Source organism: Somniosus microcephalus, unplaced genomic scaffold, assembly GCF_052327205.1.
Source record: "Somniosus microcephalus isolate GS21.2 unplaced genomic scaffold, FLI_Smic_1.0 scaffold108, whole genome shotgun sequence".
NCBI lineage: Eukaryota > Metazoa > Chordata > Chondrichthyes > Squaliformes > Somniosidae > Somniosus > Somniosus microcephalus.
In genome coordinates, this window is record NW_028225295.1 from 690,556 (window position 1) to 715,949 (window position 25,394).

The 25,394-nt window shown below is 48.8% G+C and overlaps 1 protein-coding gene across 1 annotated transcript in view; it reads left to right on the forward strand.

The window, feature by feature from the left end:
* The window catches only part of LOC147083062 (uncharacterized), a 91,284-nt gene extending 79,670 nt beyond the window's left edge, over positions 1–11,614 (forward strand). The window contains exon 2 of the mRNA XM_085980307.1: positions 10,738–11,614. Coding sequence (XP_085836433.1) covers positions 10,738–11,614 — 877 coding nt within the window. The remainder of the gene's footprint in view (positions 1–10,737) is intronic.
* The last annotated feature ends 13,780 nt before the right edge of the window (positions 11,615–25,394 follow it).

Consider the following 25,394-nt stretch of genomic DNA (forward strand, 5'->3'; position numbering starts at 1 on the left):
GGCTTTCGATAACGTCCCACATAAGAGATAGAAACATAGAAGATAGGAGCAGGAGTAGGCCATTCGGCCCCTTGAGCCTGCTCTGCCATTCAATGAGATCATGGCTGATCATCCAAGTTCAGTACCCGGTCCCTGCTTTCTCCCCATATCCCTTGATCCCTTTAGCCTTAAGAAATATATCCAACTCCTTCTTGAATATATTTAATGAATTGGCTTCTACTGCCTTCTGTGGTAGAGAATTCCACAGGTTCACCAGTCTCTGGGTGAAGAAATTCCTCCTCATTATTGTCCTAAAAGGCCTACCCCTTATCCTTAGACTGTGACCCCTGGTTCTGGACTCCCCGACTGTGGTAAACCACTGTTTGTATTCCACTGTGTACATGCCTCGGCTGACTCCTCCCACAAGTCCTAGTATAAAGGTGACTGCTCCCCAGCCCTTTGTATTTCTGGACCGGTCGACCACTCGAGGCAGACCTTCATTCTTTTGTTAATAAAAGCCTTTAGTTACTCTCTTAACTCTCAGTCTTTTATGAGTAATTGATAGCGCATCAATTTTATTAACAAAATTTTTATAATGGAGAAGATCCTCACACCAGCATGCCTGGACTTAGATCATCGGGAGGCGGACTCATCCACCAAGTTTACTCACTGGCTTAAGTGTTTCGAAAAATTCCTGACCGCCTCCGCAGCAATCAAATCGGACGAGGACAAACTGGATGTCCTGACCTCCAAAGTGAACCACCGAGTGTACTCGGTCATCCAAGACGCGACCTCGTACGCGGACGCTATCAAGCTCCTCAAGGACCAGTACACGCGCCCAGTGAACGAAGTGTACGCCAGGCACCTTCTGGGGAGTCGTAAACAACAACCTGGGGAATCGACCGTGGAATACCTTCAGGCACTGTCTGTGCTTGGCCGGCCTGTGGTTGTAAGGATGTAAAGGCCGCCGTGTACACAGAGGAACTTATCCGGGACGCTTTTGTAGCGGGCCACAGATCCAATTACACCCGACAGCGACTGTTGGAGCAGAGTGACCTCGACCTCAACAAGGCCTCTGAACTCGCACTATCATTGGATGCAGCCTACCGGGGCATGGATGCCTACTCCTCTGCACCGTGGACGCCGCGGGGAATGACAGCCTGGGACACGGTAGGACCGCCTCATAGCACCGTGCCACCCCAGCCACACCCCAGCAACGGCCCAACTACCGCAGCAGTGTCCCAAGGCCAGACAGCAGTGCCCCAAGGCCAGAAATGCTACTTCTGTGGCCAGGCAAAACACCCCAGAGCGTGCTGCCCGGCGAAAAACGCGATCTGCTCAGGCTGCGGGAAGAAGGGACACTACGCTAACGTCTGCAGGGCCAAAGCCACCCCGAACCCCAGCAGCGCCGCGTGTGGGCCATGCGGGCCGCCATCTTGGGCCTCCCCGGCCATGTGCGAACCACCGGTACAGCAGCCATTTTGGACGCCGCCAGCCACATGGGGATCATGGACGCCGCCATCTTGGATGACAGCCGGAACGCAGCAGGCCCCCAACACCGCCTCATCTGATACCCGCAGCGACACACCGACCCCTACGCTGGCATCCGTTACACTGGACCAAGCGAGACCGCACCAGCTGGCCAGTTCCACAATGGACATTAAGGTAAATGGCCACGATACAATCTGCCTTTTTGACTCTGGGAGCACGGAGAGCTTCATCCACCCCGACACGGTGCGGCGTTGCTCTCTCCCAGTCCTGCCTGCGCACCAGCGGATTTCTATGGCCTCCGAGTCCCAGTCGGCGGACATCGGCGGCTACTGCGTAGTGACACTCGTAGTAGACGGGACCGTGTACAATCATTTTAAACTTCTGGTCCTGCCCGACCTCTGCGCTGCCATCCTGCTGGGGTTAGATTTTCAGTGCCACCTTAAAAGTGTTACGATGGCGTACGGTGGACCCCTACCCCCACTCACAGTCCGCAGCCAGCAGCTCCCAAATTGCCCGCCGCGCACCAGGTGCAACCTCTCCACACTCAGAGTCACCCCCCCCACCCCCCCGTTTGCTAACCTCACCCCCGACTGTAAGCCCATCGCCACAAAGAGCAGGCGATACAGTGCCGGGGACAGGGTTTTCATTAAAACCGAAGTGGAGCGGCTCCTGAAGGAAGGGATTATTGAGGGCAGCACCAGCCCCTGGCGAGCCCAGGTTGTGGTCGTTAAGACCGGCGAGAAGCAGCGCCTGGTCATCGACTACAGCCAGACAATAAATCGCTACACCCTGCTGGACGCCTACCCACTCCCCCGCATAGCTGATATGGTCAACCAGATCGCGCAGTACCGCGTCTTCTCGACCATTGACCTGAAATCAGCGTACCACCAGCTCCCTATCCTCCCTGAGGACCGCCAGTATACTGCCTTTGAGGCAAACGGCCGCCTCTACCACTTCCTTAGGGTTCCCTTTGGCGTCACCAACGGGGTCTCCGTCTTCCAAAGGGAGATGAACCGGATGGTAGACCAAAATGCGTTGCAGGCCACTTTCCCATATCTGGACAATGTGACTAGCTGCGGCCGTGACTTGCAGGACCATGACGCAAACCTTGAAAAATTCCTCCGCACCGCCCAACTCCTGAACCTGACATATAACAAGGAGAAGTGCATATTCCGCACAAACCGCCTCGCCATCCTTGGCTGTGTTGTGGAGCACGGAGTCATCGGCCCCGACCCCGACCGGATGCGTCCCCTTATGGAACTCCCACTGCCCCACTGCCTCAAGGCCCTGAAGAGGTGTCTAGGGTTTTTCTCCTATTATGCCCAGTGGGTCCCCTACTATGCGGACAAGGCCCATCCGCTGATCAAGTCCACCTCTTTTCCCTTGACGGCAGAGGCCCGCTTAGCCTTCCACCGTATCAAGGAAGACATTGCCAAAGCCACGATGCACGCAGTGGACGAATCCATCCCCTTCCAGGTGGAAAGCGACGCGTCCGACTTTGCCCTGGCCGCTACCCTCAATCAGGCGGGGAGACCCGTGGCCTTCTTTTCACGAACCCTCCAAGGCCCGGAGACCAGACACTCCGCTGTTGAGAAGGAGGCCCAGGCGATTGTGGAGGCTGTGCGTCATTGGAGGCACTACCTGGCCAGAAAACGATTTACCCTGCTCACTGACCAGCGTTCAGTTGCTTTCATGTTTAACAACAAGCAGAGGGGCAAAATCAAAAATGACAAGATCTTGAGGTGGAGAATCGAACTTTCCACCTACAATTACGAGATCTTGTACCAGCCCGGGAAGCTCAATGAACCCCCGGATGCGCTATCGCGTGGCACCTGCACCAGCGCGCAGATCGATAGACTGCGGGCCCTCCACAATGACCTCTGCCACCCGGGGGTCACCAGGTTCTTCCACTTCATCAAGGCCCGCAACCTGCCTTACTCTATTGAGGAGGTCAGGACCATGACCAGGAACTGCCAAGTCTGCGCTGAGTGCAAACCGCACTTTTATAGACCAGACAGGGCCCACTTGATAAAAGCCACTTGCCCCTTCGAGCGCCTGAGCGTTGATTTTAAAGGGCCTCTCCCCTCCTCCGACCGCAATGTGTACTTCCTCAATATTATTGATGAGTAGTCCCGTTTCCCTTTCGCCATCCCCTGCCCGGACATGACCAGTGCCACGGTCATTAAATGTCTGAACGACCTCTTCACCCTGTTCGGTTTCCCCAGCTATATCCATAGCGACCGGGGCTCATCGTTTATGAGCGACGAACTCCGTCAGTACCTGCTAACTAGGGGTATTGCCACAAGCAGGACCACCAGTTACAACCCCCGGGGGAACGGACAGGTGGAAAGAGAAAATGCAACAGTTTGGAAGGCCGCCCTGCTAGCCTTAAAGTCTAGGGGCCTTCCAACCTCCCGCTGGCAGGATGTGCTCCCCGATGCGCTCCACTCTATTCGGTCACTGCTCTGCACTGCCACTAACGCCACCCCTCATGAGAAAATGTTTGTCTTCCCAAGGAAGTCCACATCGGGGACATCGCTACCACCATGGCTGACGTCCCCAGGGCCGGTCCTACTGAGAAGGCACGTGAGGACCCATAAAATGGACCCCCTGGTCGAGAGGGTCGACCTCCTCCACGCCAACCCCCAGTATGCTTACATTGCATACCCGGACGGGCGGGAGGACACAGTCTCCATAAGAGACCTTGCACCCTCGGGGGCCGCAGTAACCCACTACTCACTACCACCCCCCCCCACGACCCGATATCCAGCCCCAGCAGACGGCAGGCCTGGGCCCCGCGACCCGCTCGACATCTACGAGGACGACACGCCTGTGCCACAGCCCACGCAGGACTCGACGCCGGAAGCTCCACTACCCCTGCCGTCGCCACGCCGATCACAGCGGCAGACAAGACCTCCGGAGAGACTCCAATACACTAACTTTTAATACACTTCACCCCGCCGGACTCAATTTTAAACAAGGGGTGAATGTGGTAAACCACTGTTTGTATTCCAGTGTGTACATGCCTGGACATGCCTCGGCTGACTCCTCCCACAAGTCCTAGTATAAAGGTAACTGCTCCCCAGCCCTTTGTATTTCTGGACCGGTCGACCACTCGAGGCAGACCTTCATTCTTTTGTTAATAAAAGCCTTTAGTTACTCTCTTAACTCTCAGTCTTTTATGATATATTTAATGAATTGGCTTCTACTGCCTTCTGTGGTAGAGAATTCCACAGGTTCACCAGTCTCTGGGTGAAGAAATTCCTCCTCATTATTGTCCTAAAAGGCCTACCCCTTATCCTTAGACTGTGACCCCTGGTTCTGGACTCCCCGACCATCGGGAACATCCTTCCTGCATCCAGTCTGTCCAGTCCTGCAAGAATTTTATAAGTTTCAATGAGATCCCCTCTCATTCTTCTAAACTCCAGCGAGTACAAGCCCAATCGACCCAATCTCTCCTCATACATCATTCCTGCCATCCCAGGTATCAGTCTGGTGAATCTTGGCTGGACTCCCTCCATGGCAAGAATATCCTTCCTCAGATAAGGCAACCAAAACTGCACACAATACTTAAGATGTGGTCTCACCAAGGCCCTGCACAACTGCAGCAAGACATCCTTGTTCCTGTACTCAAACCCTCTCGCTATGAAGGCCAACATACCATTTGCTTTCTTAACCGCCTGCTGCACCTGCATGCTTACCTTCAGCGACTGGTGCACAAGGACACCCAGGTCTCATTGCACTTCCCCTTCTCCCAATCTATTGCCGTTCAGATGATAATCTGCCTTCCTGTTTTTGACACCAAAGTGGATAACCTCACATTTATCCACATTATATTGCATCTGCCATGCTTCTGCCCAATCACCCAACCTGTCCAAATCATCCTGTAGTTTCTCGGCATGCTCCTCACAGCACTCACGCCCACCCAGCTTTGTGTCATCTGCAAATTTGGAGATATTACATCTAGTTCCCTTGTCTGGTATATATATTGTGAATAGCTGGGGTCCAAGGACCAATCCCTGCGGTACCCCACTAGTCACTGCCTGCCACTCGGAAAAAGACCCGTTTATTCCAACTCTTTGTTTTCTATCTGCCAACCAGTTCTCTATCCAAGTCAATACCTTGCCCCAATCCCAAGTGCCTTAACTTTACACGCTAATCTCTTATGTGGGACCTTATCAAAAGCCTTCTGAAAGTCCAAATACACCACATCCACTGGTTCGCCCTTATCTATTTTACCAGTTACATCCTCAAAAAGTTCCAGTGGATTAGTCAAGCACAATTTACCTTTTGTAAATCCATGTTGACTTTGTCCGATCCTGTCACTGTTTTCCAATGCTCTGCTCTTTTATAATGGACTCTAGCATTTTCCCCACTACCGATGTCAGGCTTACCGGTCTGTAATTCCCCGTTTTCTCTCTGCCACCTTTTTTGAATAGTGGGGTAACATTAGCTACCCTCCAATCCATGGGTACTGTTCCAGATTCCATCAAAAACCCAGCAGCTTCTCCTCCATCTCCACTCCAGCTCAAACTGTTGCAACAAAAAGACCTACATAGGCGGCCCGGGACCGACTTCCATCACCTGCAATAAAACTCTTCCCGACAGCCACTGACTAATGGTGGCTGCAGCACCCACAATTCCCCGCACCCCAGCAACCGCTCTATCCAACGCGCTGATTTCCCCGCTGAGAGTGCGCATGCTCCCCGGGGCCGCGGGCCATTCTGGGAGCCTGGCTCCTGTCCTTTGTCCCGAGTCGGACTCGGTGGAACCGGCTGAAGAAACCGGGAGGCTGCGGCTCGGATGGGGGAGGCGCTGCAACCTGGGTTTCCTGGTGCCGGGGCTCTGGCCGCAGGTCCGCCGGACCCGCTCTGATGAGGTAACAGAGAGGGTTGATGAGGGCAATGCGGTTAACGTGGTGCATATGGATTTCCAAAAGGCGTTCGACAGCGTGTAAAGTTAAGGCACATGGGATTGGGGGCAATGTATTGACTTGGATAGAGAACTGGTTGGCAGACAGAAAGCAAAGAGTTGGAATAAATGGCTCTTTTTCCGAGTGGCAGGCAGTAACTAGTGGGGTACCGCAGGGATCGGTCCTTGGACCCCAGCTATTCACAATATATTTTAATGATCTGGACGAGGGAACTAGATGTAATCTCTCCAAGTTTGCAGACGACACAAAGCTGGGTGGGCGTGTGTGCTGTGAGGAGGATGCCGAGAAACTCCAGTATGATTTGGACAGGTTGGGTGATTGGGCAGAAGCATGGCAAATGCAATATAATGTGGATAAATGTGAGGTTATCCACTTTGGTGTCAAAAACAGGAAGGCAGATTATTATCTGAATGGCAATAGATTGGGAGAAGGGGAAGTGCAACGAGACCTGGGTGTCCCAGTGCACCAGTCGCTGAAGGTAAGCATGCAGGTGCAGCAGGCGGTTCAGAAGGCAAATGGTATGTTGGCCTTCGTAGCGAGTGGGTTTGAGTACAGGAACAAGGGTGTCTTCCTGCAGTTGTACAGGGCCTTGGTGAGACCACATCTTGAGTATTGTGTGCAGTTTTGGTCGCCTTATCTGAGGAAGGATGTTCTTGCCATGGAAGGAGTGCTGCGAAGATTCACCAGGCTGATACCTGGCATGGCAGGAATGACGTATGAGGGGAGATTGGGTCGAATGGGCTTGTACTTGCTGGACTTTAGAAGAATGAGAGGGGATCTCATTGAAACTTATAAAACTCTAACAGGACTACACAGACTAGATGCAGGAAGGATGTTCCCGATGGCCAGGGAGTCCAGAACCAGGGGTCACAGTCTAAGGATAAGGGGTAAGCCATTTAGGACAGAGATGAGGAGGAATTTCTTCACCCAGAGAGTGGTGAACCTGTGGAATTCTCTGCCACAGAAGGCAGTAGAGGCCAACTCATTAAATATATTCAAGAAGGAGTTAGATATATTTCTTAAGGCTAAAGGGATCAAGGGATATGGCGTGAATGCAGGGACAGGGTACTGAATTTGGATGATCAGCCATGATCTCGTTGAATGGCGGAGCAGGCTCGAGGGGTCGAATGGCTTACTCCTGCTCCTATCTTCTATGTGTCTCCAGGTATTTAAAGGGGCAGTGCCTCTCTCTCTCTATCATGTAAGAGCAGGGAGGTTCTGCTTGATCTGTACAAAAACACCAGTTAGGTCACCGCGTGCAGTTCTGGTCGTCCCCATTGCAGGAAAGATGTGACTGCTCGAGACGGGAGATTTACGAGGATGTTGCCAGGACTAGGGAATTTCAGCTACAATGAAAGATTGAACACATAGAAACATAGAAGATAGGAGCAGGAGTAGGCCATTCAGCCCCTCGAGCCTGCTCCTCCATTCAATGCGATCATGGCTGATCATCCAAACTCGGTACCCTGTCCCTGCCTTCTCCCCATATCCCTTGATCCCTTTAGCCTTAAGAAATATATCCAACTCCTTCTTGAATATATTTAATGAATTGGCCTCTACTGCCTTCTGTGGTAGAGAATTCCACAGGTTCACCACTCTCTGGGTGAAGAAATTCCTCCTCATTTCTGTCCTAAATGGCTTACCCCTTATCCCTAGACTGTGACCCCTGGTTCTGGACTCCCCTGCCATCAGGAACATCCTTCCTGCATCTAGTCTGTCTAGTCCTGTTAGAATTTTATAAGTTTCAATGAGATCCCCTCTCATTCTTCTAAACTCCAGCGAGTATAAGCCCAATCAACCCAATCTCTCCTCATACATCATTCCTGCCATGCCAGGTATCAGTTTGGTGAATCTTCACTGCACTCCCTCCATGGCAAGAACATCCTTCCTCAGATAAGGTGACCAAAACTGCATACAATACTCAAGATGTGGTCTCACCAAGGCCCTGTACAACTGCAGCAAGACATCCTTGCTCCTGTACTCAAACCCTCTCGCTACGAAGGCCAACATACCATTTGCCTTCTTAGCTGCCTGCTGCACCTGCATGCTTACCTTCAGTGACTGGTGCACAAAGACACCCAGGTCTCATTCCACTTCCCCTTCTCCCAATCTATTGCCGTTCAGATAATAACCTGCCTTCCTGTTTTTGCCACCAAATTGGATAACCTCACATTTATCCACATTATACTGCATCTGCCATGATTCTGCCCAATCACCCAACCTGTCGAAATCATATTGGAGTTTCTTGGCATCCTCCTCACAGCACACACGCCCACCCAACTTTGTGTCGTCTGCAAACTTGGAGATATTACATCTAGATCCCTCGTCTAGATCACTAATATATATTGTGAATAGCTGGGGTCCTAGGACCGATCCCTGTGGTACCCCACTAGTCACTGCCTGCCTGTCAAGACGAGGCCCTTCGGCCCATTGTGTCTGCGCCGGCCATCAAGCCCTGTCTATTCTAATCCCATTTTCCAGCACTTGCTCCGTAGCCTTGTATGCTATGGCGCTTCAAGTGCTCATCTAAATGCTTCTTGAATGTTGTGAGGGTTCCTGCCTCTACCACCCTTTCAGGCAGTGAGTTCCAGATTCCAACCACCCTCTGGGTGAAAATGTTTTTCCTCAAATCCCTCTAAACCTCCTGCCCCTTACCTTGAAACTATGCCCCCTGGTTATTGACCCCTCTACTAAGGGGAAAAGTTCCTTTCTATCTACCCTATCTATGCCCCTCATAATTTTGTACACCTCAATCAGGTCCCTCCTCAGCCTTCTCTGCTCCAAGGAAAATAATCCCAGCCTGTCCAGTCTCTCTTCATAGCTGAAGCGCTCCAGCCCAGGTAACTTCCTGGGATCATGACATTATATGGTTAGATAACATCAAGTGAAAATGAGGAGTTATTAGAATGCAATAGGACTGGTGTAGAACTGGTATTTACTTGTTTTGTTGAAGAAGTTTCGGGTTTCTGGTTAAAAGTAGTTTACTGGAAGTGTTAATTGTTTCTGATATGGTTATGGGACTTTGTATATTGTGGTGTTATTTAGTGTTAAAGCCTTCCTTAATGTACGAACGATCGAACAAACGAACGCTCAAGTGAACGCACGCATGCGGACACAAATAATACGCATGCATACACAATGGAACTAAAAAAAAAACTTCCTGGTGAATCTCCTCTGCACCCTCTCCAATGCAATCACATCCCTCCTATAGTGTGGCAACCAGAACTGCACACAGTATTCCAGCTGTCGCCTAACTAGCGTTTTGTACAGCTCCATCATAACCTCCCTGCTCTTATATTCTATGCTTCAGCTAATGAAGGCAAGTATCCCATATGCCTTTTTAACCACCTTATCTACCTATCCTGCTGCCTTCAGGGATCTATGTACATGCACACCAAGGTCCCTCTGATCCTCTGTCGTTCCTCGGATCCTACCATTCATTGTGTATTCCCTTGTCTTGTTAGTCCTCCAAAAATGCATCACCTCACACTTTTCAGGGTTAAATTCCATTTGCCACTGTTCTGCCCATCTGACCAACCCGTCTATATCGTCCTGTAGCCTGAAGCTTCCCTCCTCGCTATTTACCACTCCACCAATTTTTGTGTCATCTGTGAACTTACTGATCATACCTCCTACATTCATATCTAAATCATTAATGTGCACTACATACAGCAAGGGACCCAGCACCGATCCTTGCGGTACACCACTGGACACAGGTTTCCAGTCACAAAAACAACCTTCGAACATCACCCTCTGCCTCCTGCCACTAAGCCAATTTTGGATCCAATGTGCCAAGTTGCCCTGAATCCCATGGGCTCTTACCTTCTTGACCAGTCTCCCATGCTGGACTTTGTCAAAAGCCTTACTGAAGTCCATGTAGACTACATCAACTGCACTACCCTCATCCACACACCTAGTCACCCCCTCAAAATATACATTCTGGAGCACGGGGGCGTGTGGGGATTGCAGCCGCCATTACTGTTGATCCTTTCAACCAACCTGTGCAGCAGCTGGGGCCTGAAAATCAGCTTCACTGCCCCTGGGCTGGGAAAGGGCGACATGAGGCAACATTCTCCCTCTTACCCCTTTCTACACTCCTTTTACAGGGTTTTAGAAGTGGAGCATTTACAGATAGGAAGCTCAGACCAAACATCACCTCAAGATCAGGCAGTGTCGCTCGATTCATCAGGACCTGAATATCATCAGCCTTTGTACATGGAAGGAGAGAGCAGCAATCGCAGCGCGGAGAAACCGCACACGTGTTCCGTGTGTGGAAAGGGATTTGTTTATCCAGTTCACCTGCGGACACACCAGCTTGTTCACTCTGATGCGAGACCATTTAAATGTCCTGACTGTGGGAAGAGCTTTAAATGTTCTGGTGATCTGAAGGGACACCAGCGAGCTCACACTGATGAGAGGCGGTTTACTTGTTCCGACTGTGGGAAAGGCTTTAAAAGCTCCGGGGATCTGACCACACACCAGCGAGCTCACACTGGGGAGAGGCCGTTCACCTGCTTTGTGTGTGGGAAGGGATTCGGTCTGTCATCCACCCTACTGACACACCAGCTTGTTCACACTGATGAGAGACCGTTTAAATGTTCTGACTGTGGGAAGAGCTTTAAAAGCTTCCCGGGGCTAAAGCGACACCAGCGCCTCCACACTGGAGAGAGGCCATTCACCTGCTCTGTGTGTGGAAAGGGATTCGCTCGATCCTCCAACCTGCTGAAACACCAGCGAGTTCACACTGGGGAGAGGCCGTTCACCTGCTCTGTGTGTGGGAAGGGATTCGCTCTCTCGCCCCCCCTGCTGGCACATCAGCAAATTCACATGGATGAGAGACCGTTTAAATATTCAGAGTGTGGGAAGAGCTTCAAAATCTCCAATTACCTGAAGAGACACCAGTGCCTACACACTGGGGAGAGCCCGTTCACCTGCCCTGTGTGTGGGAAGGGATTCACTCAGTTATCCGCTCTAATGATACACCAGCGAGTTCACACTGGGGAGAGGCCGTTCACCTGCTCCGTGTGTGGGAAGGGATTCTCTCAGTCATGCAACCTGCGTGCACACCAGCGAGTTCACACTGGAGAGCGGCCGTTCGCCTGCTCTCTGTGTGGGAAGGGATTCAGTCGGTCGTGCAACCTGCTGACACACCATCGAGTTCACACCGATGAGAGACCGTTTAAATGCTCGGAGTGTGCGAAGGGCTTTTAAAGGACCAGTAACCTGCTGAGACACCAGCAAGTTCACACTGCTCTGTAGTGCGGGGGAGTGTGACCCTCTCCCCTGCACTATATTAAATATATTGGTTTAGCTGTTAAGCAAAGTGGGTCTGCTCTAACTTTAAATCAACTGTCCTATTTAGAGAGTGTTACTCCAATCCCGGTTAATGGTATTGGGTCATCACAGAAAGGTGATGTTATATCTAAAGAAGACAGAGCTATTGCGAAGCTTGATTGGTCAGTTGAACTGGTTGTGCACTCGGACTAGACCAGAGGCCAGTTTTGATGTGTTGAGTTAAGTACTTCAATGGAACACCCCACAGTAGAGAATGTTTTAACGGCAAATTAAACATTACCAAAATTAAATCTGGATAAATCCGCACTTAAGTTCCCATCCTTAGGCGACCCAGTGACCATGAAGCGAGTTATCTTTAGCGATGCTTCACAGGCTGATCGTCCTGATGGCTATTCCACTGCAGCTGGTTTCATCATCTTTCTTCTGGGCGAGAATGGGAAATGTTGTCCTTTAGCTTGGGATGCTAAGAAAATAAAAAGGGTTGTTCAAAGTGCTCTGGCTGCTGCACCTTATCTGAGGAAGGATGTTCTTGCCGTGGAGGGAGTGCAGCGAAGATTCACCAGACTGATACCTGGGATGGCAGGAATGACGTATGAGGAGAGATTGGGTCAATTGGGCTTATACTCACTGGAGTTTAGAAGAATGAGAGGGGATCTCATTGAAACTTATAAAATTCTAACAGGACTAGACAGACTAGATGCAAGAAGGATGTTCCCAATGGTGGGGGAGTCCAGAACCAGGGGTCACAGTCTAAGGATAAGGGGTAAGCCATTTAGGACATAGATGAGGAGGAATTTCTTCACCGAAAGAGTGGTGAACCTGTGGAATTCTCTACCGCAGAAGGCAGTGGAGGCCAGTTCATTAAATATATTCAAGAAGGAGTTAGATATATTTCTTAAGGCTAAAGCGATCAAGGGATATGGGGAGAAGGCAGGGACAGGGTACTGAGTTTGGATGATCAGCCATGATCTCATTGAATGGCGGAGCAGGATCGAGGGGCCGAATGGCCTACTCCTGCTCCTATCTTCTATGTTTCTATGAAACACTGCCTCTTGTGGAGACAGTGGATATGGGATTGTATTTGGACATCCTGTACAGTGGGAGTACTGAAACACTGCCTCTTCTGGAGACAGTGGATACGGGATTGTATTTGGACATCCTGTACAGTGGGAGTACTGAAACACTGCCTCTTGTGGAGACAGTGGATACGGGATTGTATTTGGACATCCTGTACAGTGGGAGTACTGAAACACTGCCTCTTGTGGAGACAGTGGATACGGGATTGTATCTGGACATCCTGTACAGTGGGAGTACTGAAACACTGCCTCTTGTGGAGACAGTGGATACGGGATTGTATTTGGACATCCTGTACGGTGGGAGTACTGAAACACTGCCTCTTGTGGAGACAGTGGATACGGGATTGTATTTGGACATCCTGTACAGTGGGAGTACTGAAACACTACCTCTTGTGGAGACAGTGGATACGGGATTGTATTTGGACATCCTGTACAGTGGGAGTACTGAAACACTGCCTCTTGTGGAGTCAGTGGATACGGGATTGTATTTGGACATCCTGTACAGTGGGAGTACTGAAACACTGCCTCTTGTGGAGACAGTGGATACGGGATTGTATCTGGACATCCTGTACAGTGGGAGTACTGAAACACTGCCTCTTGTGGAGACAGTGGATACGGGATTGTATCTGGACATCCTGTACAGTGGGAGTACTGAAACACTGCCTCTTGTGGAGACAGTGGATACGGGATTGTATTTGGACATCCTGTACAGTGGGAGTACTGAAACACTGCCCCTTGTGGAGACAGTGGATACGGGATTGTATTTGGACATCCTGTACAGTGGGAGTACTGAAACACTGCCTCTTGTGGAGACAGTGGATACGGGATTGTATCTGGACATCCTGTACAGTGGGAGTACTGGAGAAAGTCTACAAGACGAGGCTCTGGTATTCTACCCTTCACCACCTGGCTATCCGACTTTTACATGGACGAGGTTTTAATGCAGGAACCGCGGCAGCTAATCTGAGCACAGCAAGCTTCCACTAATAGCAATGTGATAATCACCAGATAATCTGTATTGCTGATGTTGTTTGAGGGATAACTATTGGCCCCAGGACACGGGGGAGAACTCCCCCCTCCACTTTTTATTTTATTTTTTTCTGCCATTCCAGTTTCACCACCTCTATTGTGAAGGGCAGGTATGCGCTGGGATACAGCTCCACAATCATAGCAAGATTAGGGCTCATGGGGTTGGGGTAATATAGTAGTATGGATAGAGGATTGGTTAATGGACAGAAAACAGTGCGTAGGGATAAGCGGACCTTTTTCAATTTGGCAGGCTGTAACTAGTGGGGTGCCGCGTGGATCAGTGTTGGGGCCTCAGCGATTTACAATCCATATTAATGACCCAGATGAAGGGACCGAGTGTCATGTATCCAAGTTTGCTGATGGTACAAAGCTAGGTGGGACAGTAAGCTGTGAGGAGAACACAGAGAGTCTGTAAAGGGATATAGATAGACTGAGTGAGTGGGCAGTAAAGTGGCAGATGGAGTATAATGTGGGGAAATGAGAGGTTATTCACTTTGGTAGGAAGAATAGAAAAACAGAATCTTTTTTAAATGGTGAGAAACTTTCAAATGTTGGTGTTCCGAGAGATTTGGGTGTCCTCGTGCAAGAAACACAGAAAGCTAGCATGCAGGTACAGCAAGTAATAAGGAAGGTAAATGGCATGTTGGCCTTTATTGCAAGGGGGTTGGAGTATAAGAGTGAGGAAGTCTTGCTCCAATTGTACAGGGCCTTGGTGAGACCACACCTGGAGTACTGGGCACAGTTTTGGTCTCCTTATCTAAGGAAGGATATACTTGCCTTGGAGGCGGTGCAACGAAGGTTCACTAGATTGATTCCTGGGATGAGAGGGCTGTCCTATGATGAGAGATTGTGCAGAATGGGCCGATACTCTCTGGAGTTCAGAAGAATGAGAGGTGATCTCATTGAAACATACAAGATTCTGAAGGGGATTGACGGGGTAGATGCTGAGAGGTTGTTTCCCCTGGCTGGAGTGTCTAGAACTAGGGGCCATAGTCTCAGGATAAGGGGTCGGCCATTTAAGACTGAGATGAGGAGGAATTTCTTCCCTCAGATGGTTGTGAATCTTTGGAATTCTCTGCCCCAGAGGGCTGTGAATGCTGAGTCTTTGAGTGTATTCAAGGCTGAGATCGATAGATTGTTGGACTCTAGGGGATTCAAGGGATATGGAGATCGGGCGGGAAAGTGGAGTTGAGGTCGATGATCAGCCATGATCTTATTGAATGGCGGAGCAGGCTCGAGGGGCCATATGGCCCACTCCTGGTCCTATTTCTTATGTTCTTATGATGAATGTCAGGTGAATTCTTCAAGGGAGAACCAGACCAAATACAATAAGTTGAGAGGGGAAGTGACGATGAAAATAAGATTGGCAAAGAGCGAATGAGAGTAGAATGGCGGTTAACATAAAAGGGAACCCAAAAATCTTCTACCGGCATGTAAGCGGGTAGTAAGAGGCGGTGTGAGGCCTATTAGGGACAAAGAAGGTGATATATGCTTAGAGGTGCAGGGCAAGGCTCGAATACTCAATGAGTACTTTGTATCGGTGTTTACTAAGGAGGTGGATGCTGACAAAATATCGGTAGAAGTGGAAAAGGTAGAAGCAATGGAAGGAGTGAAAATTGATACACAGGGTGTACTAGAAAGGCTGGGTATGCTCAGAGTGGGTAAGTCACCTGGTCCAGGTGGCTTGCATCCCAGGTTGCTAAGGGAATTGGGGGAGGAGATAGCGGAAGGGCTTGCCATAATTTTCCAATCTTCCCACGATGCAGGGGAGGTGCCTGAGGATTGGAAAGTGGCAAATGTGATGCCATTGTACAAGAAAGGGTGTAAGGACAATCCTAGTAACTACAGGCCGGACAGTTTAACATCAGTGGTGGGTAAACTTTTAGAAACAATAATCAAGGAAAAATTAACGGGCACTTGGAGAGGTTTAAGCTAATTAAACACGGATTTGTAAAAGGCAGATCGTGTTTGACTAATTGAATTTTTTGATGAAGTAACAGGGAGGATTGATGAAGGGAATGCAATGGATGTTGTCCACATGGATTTTCGGAAGGCATTTGACAAAGTACCACATAGAAGGCTGGTTAACGAAATTGAGGCTCATGGAATAGGTGGGTCAGTGGCAGCTTGGATAAGGAATTGGCTTAAGGACAGAAAACAGCGAGTTGTGGTAAATGGCTGTTTTTCAGACTGGAGGATGGTAGACAGTGGTGTTCCCCAAGGGTCAGTGCTGGGGCCACTGCTTTTTTTGATATATATAAATGACCTGGATATTGGAATACAGAGTAGAATTTCTAAATTTGCCGATGACACCAAACTTGGGGGTGGCAAACAGTGAGGATGATACCAATCGGCTGCAACAGGACATAGAAAGGCGAGCAGAATGGGCAGACAAGTGGCAGATGGAATTTATACAGAGAAGTGCGAGGTGATGCATTTTGGCAGAAGGGACAGGGAGAGGCAATATACACTTAATGGGACAGTTTTAAAGAGTGTGCAGGGACAGAGGGACCTGGGAGTTAATGTGCATAGGTCCCTGAAGGTGGCGGGACATATTGAGAGAGTGGTTAGCAAAGCATATGGGATCTTGGGCTTCATAAATAGGGGTATTGAGTACAAAAGTAGAGAAGTTATGCTGAACCTTTATAAAGCGCTGGTTAGGCCACAACTGGAGTATTGCGTCCAGTTCTGGTCACCACACTTTAGGAAGGATGTGAAGGCCCTTGAGAGGGTGCAGAGGAGATTTACCAGAATGGTTCCGGGGATGGGGGATCTTAGCTACAAGGACAGGTTGGAGAAGCTGGATTTGTTTTCATTAGAGCAAAGGAGGTTGAGGGGTGATTTGACAGAGGTGTACAAGATTATGACGGGTTTGGATAGGCTAGACGGGGAAAGGCTGTTCCCACTAGTTGACGGTACAAGGACTAGGGGACACAGAGTTAAGGTTTTGGGCAAGAGATACAGGGGGGATGTGAAGAAAAACTTTTTTACGCAGCGAGTGGCGAGGACCTGGAACTCACTGCCGACGGAAGTGGTGGAAGCGGAGACACTCAATGTTTTCAAGGGGAGACTGGATAGGCACTTGAGGGAAATAAACTTGCAGGGCTACGGGGATAGAGCGGGGGAATGGGACTGACTGGATTGTATACAGAGAGCCGGCACGGACTCGATGGGCCAAATGGCCTCCTTCTGTGCCGTTATGACTCTGAGAGGAGACCGCATCGTGAGCAGCGAACACAGTTTACTAAATTGCAAGAAGTACAAGTAAATCGCTGTTTCACCTGGAAGGAGTGTTTGGGGCCCTGGACAGTGGGAAGGGGGGAGGTAAAAGGGCAGGTGTTGCATCTCCTGCACTTGCACGTGAAGGTGCCGGGCGAAGGGGAAGGGGTGTTGGGGGGGGCGAAAGGGAAGGGGTGTTGGGGGGGGCGAAGGGGAAGGGGTGTTGGGGGTGATAGAGGAGTGGACCAGGGTGTCGCGGAGGGAGCGGTCCCTTCGGAATGCTGAAAGGGGAGGGAGGGGAAGATGCGTTTGGTGGTCGGATCACGCTGGAGGTGGCGGAGGATGATCCGTTGAATGTGGAGGCTGGTGGGGTGAAAGGTGAGCACAAGGGGAACCCTATCGTGGTTCTGGGAGGGAGGGGAAGGGGTGAGAGCAGAAGTGAGGGAAATAGAATGGACTACACTACATCTACTGGTTCCCCTTTATCCACCCTGCTCGTTACATCCTCAAAGAACTCTAATAAATTTGTCAAACACGATTTCCCTTTCATAAAACCATGTTGACTGTTTGATTGTATTATGATTTTCTAAATGTCCTGCTACTACTTCCTGAATAATGGATTCCAGCATCTTCCCAATGACAGATGTTAGGCTAACTGGCCTATAGTTTCCTGCTATCTGTCTCCCTCCTTTCTTGAATATGGGCATTACAGTTGCAGTTTTCCTATTTGCTGGAACCTTTCCAGAGTCTAGGGAATTTTGGAAGATTACAACCAATGTATCCACTATCTCTGCAGCCACTTCTTTTAAGACCCCAGGATGCAGGCCATCAGGTTCAGGGGAGTTGTCTACCTCTAGTCCCATTAGTTTGTCTCGTACTTTTTCTCTAGTGATAGTGAACGTTTTAAGTTCCTCCCTCCCTGTTGCCCCTTGATATTCCACTATTATTGGGATGCTTTTAGTGTCTTCTCCCTTGAAGACAGATACAAAATATTTGTTCAAAGTCTCTGCCATTTCCTTGTTTCCCATTATTAATTCCCCACTCTCATCCTCTAAGGGATCAACATTTACTTTAGCTACTCTCTTCCTTTTTATATACTTGTAGAAGCTCTTACTGTCTGTTTTTATATTTCTTGCCAGTTTACTCTCTCACTTTTTTAATTTTTTTAGTCATCCTTTCCAAGTTTGTAAAAATGTCCCAATCTTCTGGCCTACCACTAATCTTCACAACATTGTACGCCTTTTCTTTCAATTTGATACCCTCCTTAACTTCCTTAGTTCATCCTTCTCAGAGTCTTTCTCACTGGAATATATCTTTGCTGAGAGTTATGAAATATCTCCTTAAAAGTCTGCCACTGCTTATCTACCATCTTACCTTTTAATCTATTTTCCCAGTCCACTTTACCCAACTCTGTCTTCATACCCATGTAATTGCTTTTATTTAAGTTTAAGACACTAGTTTCAGACCCTCAAACTGAATGTGAAATTCTATCATGTTATGAGCAGGTTCCCTAGAGGATCCTTTACTATGAGATCATTAACTAATCCTGTCTCATTACCCATTACCAGATCTAAAATAGCCTGTTCCCTGGTGGGTTCCACAACATATTGTTCCAAGAATCTGTCCTGAATACATTCTATGAACTCGTCCTCAAGGCTACCTTTGCCAATTTGATTTGTCCAATCTATATGAAGATTAAAATCGCCCACGATTATTGCAGTACCTTTCTTACAAGCCCCCATTATTTCTTGATTTATACTCTGTCCCACAGTGTAGCTACTGTTAGGGGGCCTATAGACCACTTCCACCAGTGACTTCTTTCCCTTATTATTTCTTATCACCACCCAAACCGATTCTACATCTTGATCTTCCGAGCCAAGATCATTTCTCACCACTGTACTGATCTCATCCTTTATTAACAGAGCTACCCCACCTCCTTTTACTTCCTGCCTATCCTTCCGAAATGTCAAGTACTCCTGAATATTCAGTTCCCAGCCTTGGTCACCTTGTAACCACGTCTTTGTAATGGCGATCAGATTATAACCATTTATTTCTATTTGTGCCGTCAACTCATCGATCTTGTTACGAATGCTGCATGCATTCAGATAAAGAGCCTTTAATTTTGTCTTTTTACCATTTTTCCTGCTCTGACCTTATTTGCTGGTGCACTCTTATGCTTGTACGCTCTGTCCCTTCCTGTCACACTCTGGTTATCATTACCCCTATCGCTACCCTGCACTATTGCCTTGTCCTTTCTCTTTAACTTTCTAGGTTTCCCCTCACCTGAACCCTCCCCCCCCCCACTATTTAGTTTAAAGCCCTATCTACAGCCCTAGTTATTCGATTTGCCAGGACACTGGTCCCCGCACGCTTCAAGTGAAGCCCGTCCCAACAGAACAGCTCCCTCTTTCCCAGTACTGGTGCCAGTGCCCCATGAATTGAAACCCATTTCTCCCACACCAATCCGTGAGCCACGCATTCAACTCTCTGATCTTATTGACCCTATGCCAATTTGCTCGTGGCTCACGTAGTAATCCAGAGATTACTTTGTGGTTCTGCTTTTTAATTTAGCCCCTAGCTGCTCGTACTCCCTCAGTAGAACCTCTTTCTTAGCCCTACCTATGTCCTTGGTACCTGTGTGGACATGATAACTGGATCCTTCCCCTCCCACTCCAAGTTCCTCTCCAGCCCAGAGGAGATGTCCTTAACCCGGGCACCGGGCAGGCAACACAGACTTCGGGACTCACACTCTCGGCTACAGAGAACAGTATCTATCCCCCTAACTATACTGTCCCCTACCACTACTACTTTACTTTTTACTCCCCAACTTGAATGGCCCCCTGTACCACAGTGCTGTGATCAGATTGCTCATCCTCCCTGCAGTCCCTGCTCTCGCCCACCCAGGCTGCAAGAACCTCGTACCTGTTAGACAAGTGCAAGGGCTGAGGCTCCTCCAATGCTACCTTCTGGATCCCCATACCTGCCTCACTCATAGTCACACCCTCCTGTCCCTGACCACGGACCAAATCTGAAGGATTTAACCTAAGGGGTGTGACTGCCTCCTGGAACAAAGTGTCCAGGTAACTTTCTCCCTCCCTGATGTATCTCAGTGTCCGAAGCTCGGACTCCAGCTCATCAACTGCATCCAGGAGAGCTCTTTGAGCCAGCATGTAGAAAGTCTTACAAGAGAGGGGGCGGTACTGGACCTAATTCCAGGAAATGTAGCCGGGCAAGTGGTAGAAGTATAATAATAATAATAATAATCAACTTTATTGTCATTGTTAGTGCACAAGTGCAGTACAACGAAATGTAGGCTTGCGGCTCCCGAGAGTGTACATTTTGATTAAGACATTTAACATTCATTTGACTTGTAACATAAACATAATAAAGTGCATTGGCAGATGTGCAGGCGTTAGAGTTTTTTTGGTGACATTTTGGTGACAGTGACCATAATTCGGTGAGATTTAAGGTAGTCATGGAAAAGGACAAAGATGGACCGGAAATAAAGGTTCTAAATTGGGGGAAGGCCGATTTTAATATGATAAGGCAGGATCTGGCCAAAGTGGACTGGGATCAGCTACTTGTGGGAAAATCCACATCAGAGCAGTGGGAGTCTTTCAGAAAGGAAATAGAGAGAGTACAATGGCAACATGTTCCCGTAAAGGTCAAGGGTGGGACCAACAAGCCCAGGGAACCCTGGATGTCAAGAGATATACAAGAATGGTTTAGGAAAAAAAGGGAGGCATTTGGCAGATAAAAAGGACTAAAAACAGTGGAAGCCCTAGAGGAGTATAGAAAGTGCAGGGGGTACTTAAAAAAGCAATTAGGAGAGCGAGGAGGGGGCATGAAAAAACACTGGCAGGCAAAATAAAGGAAAATCCCAAGGTGTTTTATAAGTATATTAAGGGCAAGAGGATAACCAGGGAAAGAGTAGGGCCCATTAGGGACCAAAGTGGCAATCTGTGTGTAGAGCCGGAAGATGTGGGTGAGGTTTTAAATGAATATTTTGCATCTGTGTTCACTATGGAGAATGACGATGTAGGCATAGAAATCAGGCAGGGGGATTGTGATATACTTGAACAAATTAGTATTGAGAGGGAGGAGGTACTAGTGGTTTTAGCGTGCTTAAAAGTGGATAAATCCCCAGGCCCAGACGAGATGTATCCCAGGCTGCTGTGTGAGGCAAGGGAGGAGATTGCAGGGGCTCTGACACAAATTTTCAGAACCTCTCTGGCCACAGGGGAGGTACCGGAGGACTGGGGGACAGCTAATGTAGTACCATTATTCAACAAGGGTAGTAGGGATAAACCAGGGAATTACAGGCCAGTGAGCCGAACATCAGTGGTCGGGAAATTATTGGAAAAAATTCTGAGGGACAGAATGAGTCTACACTTAGAGAGGCAAGGATTACTCGAGGATAGTCAGCATGGCTTTGTCAGGGGGAGCAGTCAGAGGCACCGAGGCCCACAGCCCCGAGACCGGAGAAGCAGCGGACCTGCGCGGAAGCAGCCCGAGGCGGGAGAGCTTAAAGGCTTGAGAGGGAGCAGTCAGAGGCACCGAGGCCCACAGCCCCGAGACCGGAGAAGCAGCGGACCTGCGCGGAAGCAGCCCGAGGCGGGAGAGCTTAAAGGCTTGAGAGGGAGCAGTCAGAGGCACCGAGGCCCACAGCCCCGAGACCGGAGAAGCAGCGGACCTGCGCGGAAGCAGCCCGAGGCGGGAGAGCTTAAAGGCTTGAGAGGGAGCAGTCAGAGGCACCGAGGCCCACAGCCCCGAGACCGGAGAAGCAGCGGACCTGCGCGGAAGCAGCCCGAGGCGGGAGAGTTTAAAAGCTCACCTTTCGCGGGCTTTTTCTTTCACAGCTGGTGCAATCAGGAGAGCAGGAGGCCAGTAACTCTTATATAGGTGGAGCTGTTGCTAAACCCGAAACACTACAGTGTAGTGTCTCCCACCCTTCCACCTCCTCTAACCTTTTAGGGGTTAGGGGAAGTTGAAAAGGTAGGTTCAATTTATTTTATTTCAGGAGCCTAACCTAGGTGGAAAAGGTTCCAGGACAGGAGGCGGCAGTGAAAATACAACACCAGAAAACAGGTAGGTGACTGGTTGGTGAGTACTTTCACAAACTTATTCTAAGTAGAATTCAATAATTAATCTAAATCGTAGTAAATAAAAGGGTATTGTAAGGGTTAAGTCATGGAAGGGCAGCTCGGACCCATGCCATGCTCCTCCTGTGCCATGTGGGAAATCAGGGACACTGTCCCTGACAACTATGTGTGCAGGAAGTGTGTCCAGCTGCAGCTCCTAGCGGACCGCATGGCGGTGCTGGAGCTGCGAATGGACTCACTCTGGAGCATACGCGATGCTGAGGATCTTGTGGATAGCACATTCAGTGAGTTGGTCACACCGCAGGTAAAGGCTAGCTCAGACAGTAAATGGGTGACCAAAAGGCAGGAAGGTAGTGCAGGAGTCACCTGCGGTCATCTCCCTCCAAAACAGGTTTACCGTTTTGGGCACTGTTGGGGGAGATGACTTATCAGGGGAAGGCATCAGCAGCCAGGTTCAGGCCACCATGACTGGCTCTGCTGCACAGAAGGGCGGGAAAAAGAGGGATAGGGCTATAGTGATAGGGGATTCAATTGTAAGGGGGATAGATAGGAGTTTCTGTGGCCGAGACCGAGACTCCAAGATGGTATGTTGCCTCCCTGGTGCAAGGGTCAAGGATGTCTCGGAGCGGGTGCAGAGCATTCTGAAGGGGGAGGGGTATCAGCCAGTTGTCGTGGTACATGTAGGTACCAACGATATAGGTAAAAAGAGGGAGGAGGTCCTACAAGCTGAATTTAGGGAGTTAGGAGCTAAATTGAAAAGTAGGACCTCAAAGGTAGTAATCTCTGGATTGCTACCAGTGCCACGAGCTAATAAGTTTAGAGAGAGTAAGATAGATAAGCTAAATACGTGGCTTGAGCAGTGGTGCAAGGGAGAGGGATTTAAATTCCTGAGGCATTGGAACCAGTTCTTGGGGAGGAGTGACCTGTACCAAGGGGACGGTCTACACCTGAACTGTGAGGGAGCCGATGTCCTCGGGGTAATATTTTCTAGGGCGGTTCGGGAGGATTTAAACTAATTTGGCAGGGGGATGGGAACCTAGGTAGTGGAAAAGAGGGAAGTCATATGAAGTCAGAAATAGATGGTAGAAAGGTGAGAAGCAATAAGCAAAGGAGAGAAACACAAAGGGCCAAACTAATTCATAATGAGAGTGTGAAAAAAGCAAGCCTGAAGGCTTTGTATCTTAATGCTAGAAGCATTAGGAACAAGGTGGATGAATTAGTTGTGGAAATAGAGGTAAACAAGTATGATTTGATTGGGATTACAGAAACGTGGCTGCAGGGTGGGCAAGGCTGGGAACTTAACATCCAGGGATATACAATATTTAGGAAGGATCGGCAAAAAGGTAGGGGAGGTGGGGTAGCATTGCTGGTAAAGGAGGGGATTAATGCAATGGAAAGGAAGGATATTAACTCGGATGAAACGGAATCTGTATGGGTAGAAATGAGAAATAGCAAGGGGAGGAAAACGTTAGTGGGTGTGATATATAGGCCTCCAAATAGTAATATGGAGGTGAGGGAAGGCATAAAAAGGGAAATTAGAGAAGCGTGCGATAAGAGCACAGCTGTCATCATGGGTGACTTTAATTTACATATTGATTGGACTACCCAAATTAGTAAAAATTCTGAGGAGGAGGAATTCCTGGAATGTTTTCGGGACGGTTATCTGGACCAATATGTCGAGGAGCCGACTCGAGATCAGGCCATTTTAGACTGGGTATTGTGCAATGAGAAGGGACTTAGCAGCAATCTTCTTGTACGAGGCCCCTTGGGTCAGAGCGATCATAATATGATCGAGCTCTCAGTCGAGATGGAGAGTGAGGAAATTGAATCAGAGACTAAGGTCCAGAACTTAAATAAAGGGAATTACGAGGGTATGAGACGGGAATTGGGTAAGATTGATTGGGTGGTGTTTCTGGGGGGATTGACAGTGGAGAGACAATGGCAAGCATTCAAAGATAGAATGGAAGAATTCCAGAACATGTTTATACCGGTTTGGCATAAAAATAAACCTAAAAAGGTGACTCAACCGTGGATAACGAGGGAAATTAGGGACAGCATAAAATCAAAAAAAAGGGCATATCAACTGGCAAAAAAAAGCACCAGACCGGAAGATTGGGGGCAGTACAGGATACAGCAAAAGAGGACAAAGGGATTAATCAGGAAGGGGAAAATAGAATACGAAAGTAAACTTGCAGCAAACATAAAGACAGACTGCAAAAGCTTTTATCGGTATATCAGGAGGAAAAGACTGGTAAAATCCCAAGTTGGTCCCTTGCAGTCCGATTCGGGAGAATATATAATGGAGAATAAGGAAATGGCAGACCAATTAAACTCATACTTTGGTTCTGTATTCACAAAGGAGGACACAAATAACCTCCCAGGAATATCGGCAAACATAGGGACTAATGAGAGGGAGGAGCTGACAGAAATTAGTATCTCTAGGGATATGGTGTTGGGTAAGTTGAGGGGACTGAAGGCCGACAAATCCCCGGGGCCTGATAAACTACATCCTAGGGTACTTAAGGAGGTGGCCCTGGAGATAGCAGATGCTCTAAGGATCATCTTCCGGAACTCCATTGACTTGGGAACAGTACCCGTGGATTGGAGGGTAGCTAATGTTACCCCAATATTTAAAAAGGGGGGTAGAGAGAAAGCAGGGAATTATAGACCAGTAAGCCTTACATCAGTTGTGGGCAAAATGCTAGAGTCCATTATTAAGGATAAAATAGCGGAGCACTTGACAAATGGGGAAAGGATCGGACAGAGTCAACATGGATTTACAAAGGGTAAATCGTGTTTGACTAATCTGCTGGAATTTTTTGAGGAAGTAACTGGTAAAATAGATGGGGGAGAGCCAGTGGATGTGGTGTACCTTGACTTCCAGAAAGCCTTCGATAAGGTTCCACACAAAAGATTATCATGCAAAATTAAGGCTCATGGGATTGGGGGCAAAGTATTAACGTGGATAGAGAACTGGCTGGCGGATAGAAAACAGAGAGTTGGAATAAACGGCTCGTTTTCGGAGTGGCAGGCAGTGACCAGCGGGGTGCCGCAAGGATCTGTCCTGGGACCCCAGCTGTTCACAATATATATAAATGATCTGGATCAGGGAATTGGATGCAATATTTCCAAATTCGCTGACGACACTAAACTAGGAGGAGGGGTGGGCTCTGATGAGGATGTCAGGAGGCTACAGTGCGATTTGGACAGGTTGGGGGAATGGGCGGATACGTGGCAGATGCACTATAATGTGGATAAATGCGAGGTTAT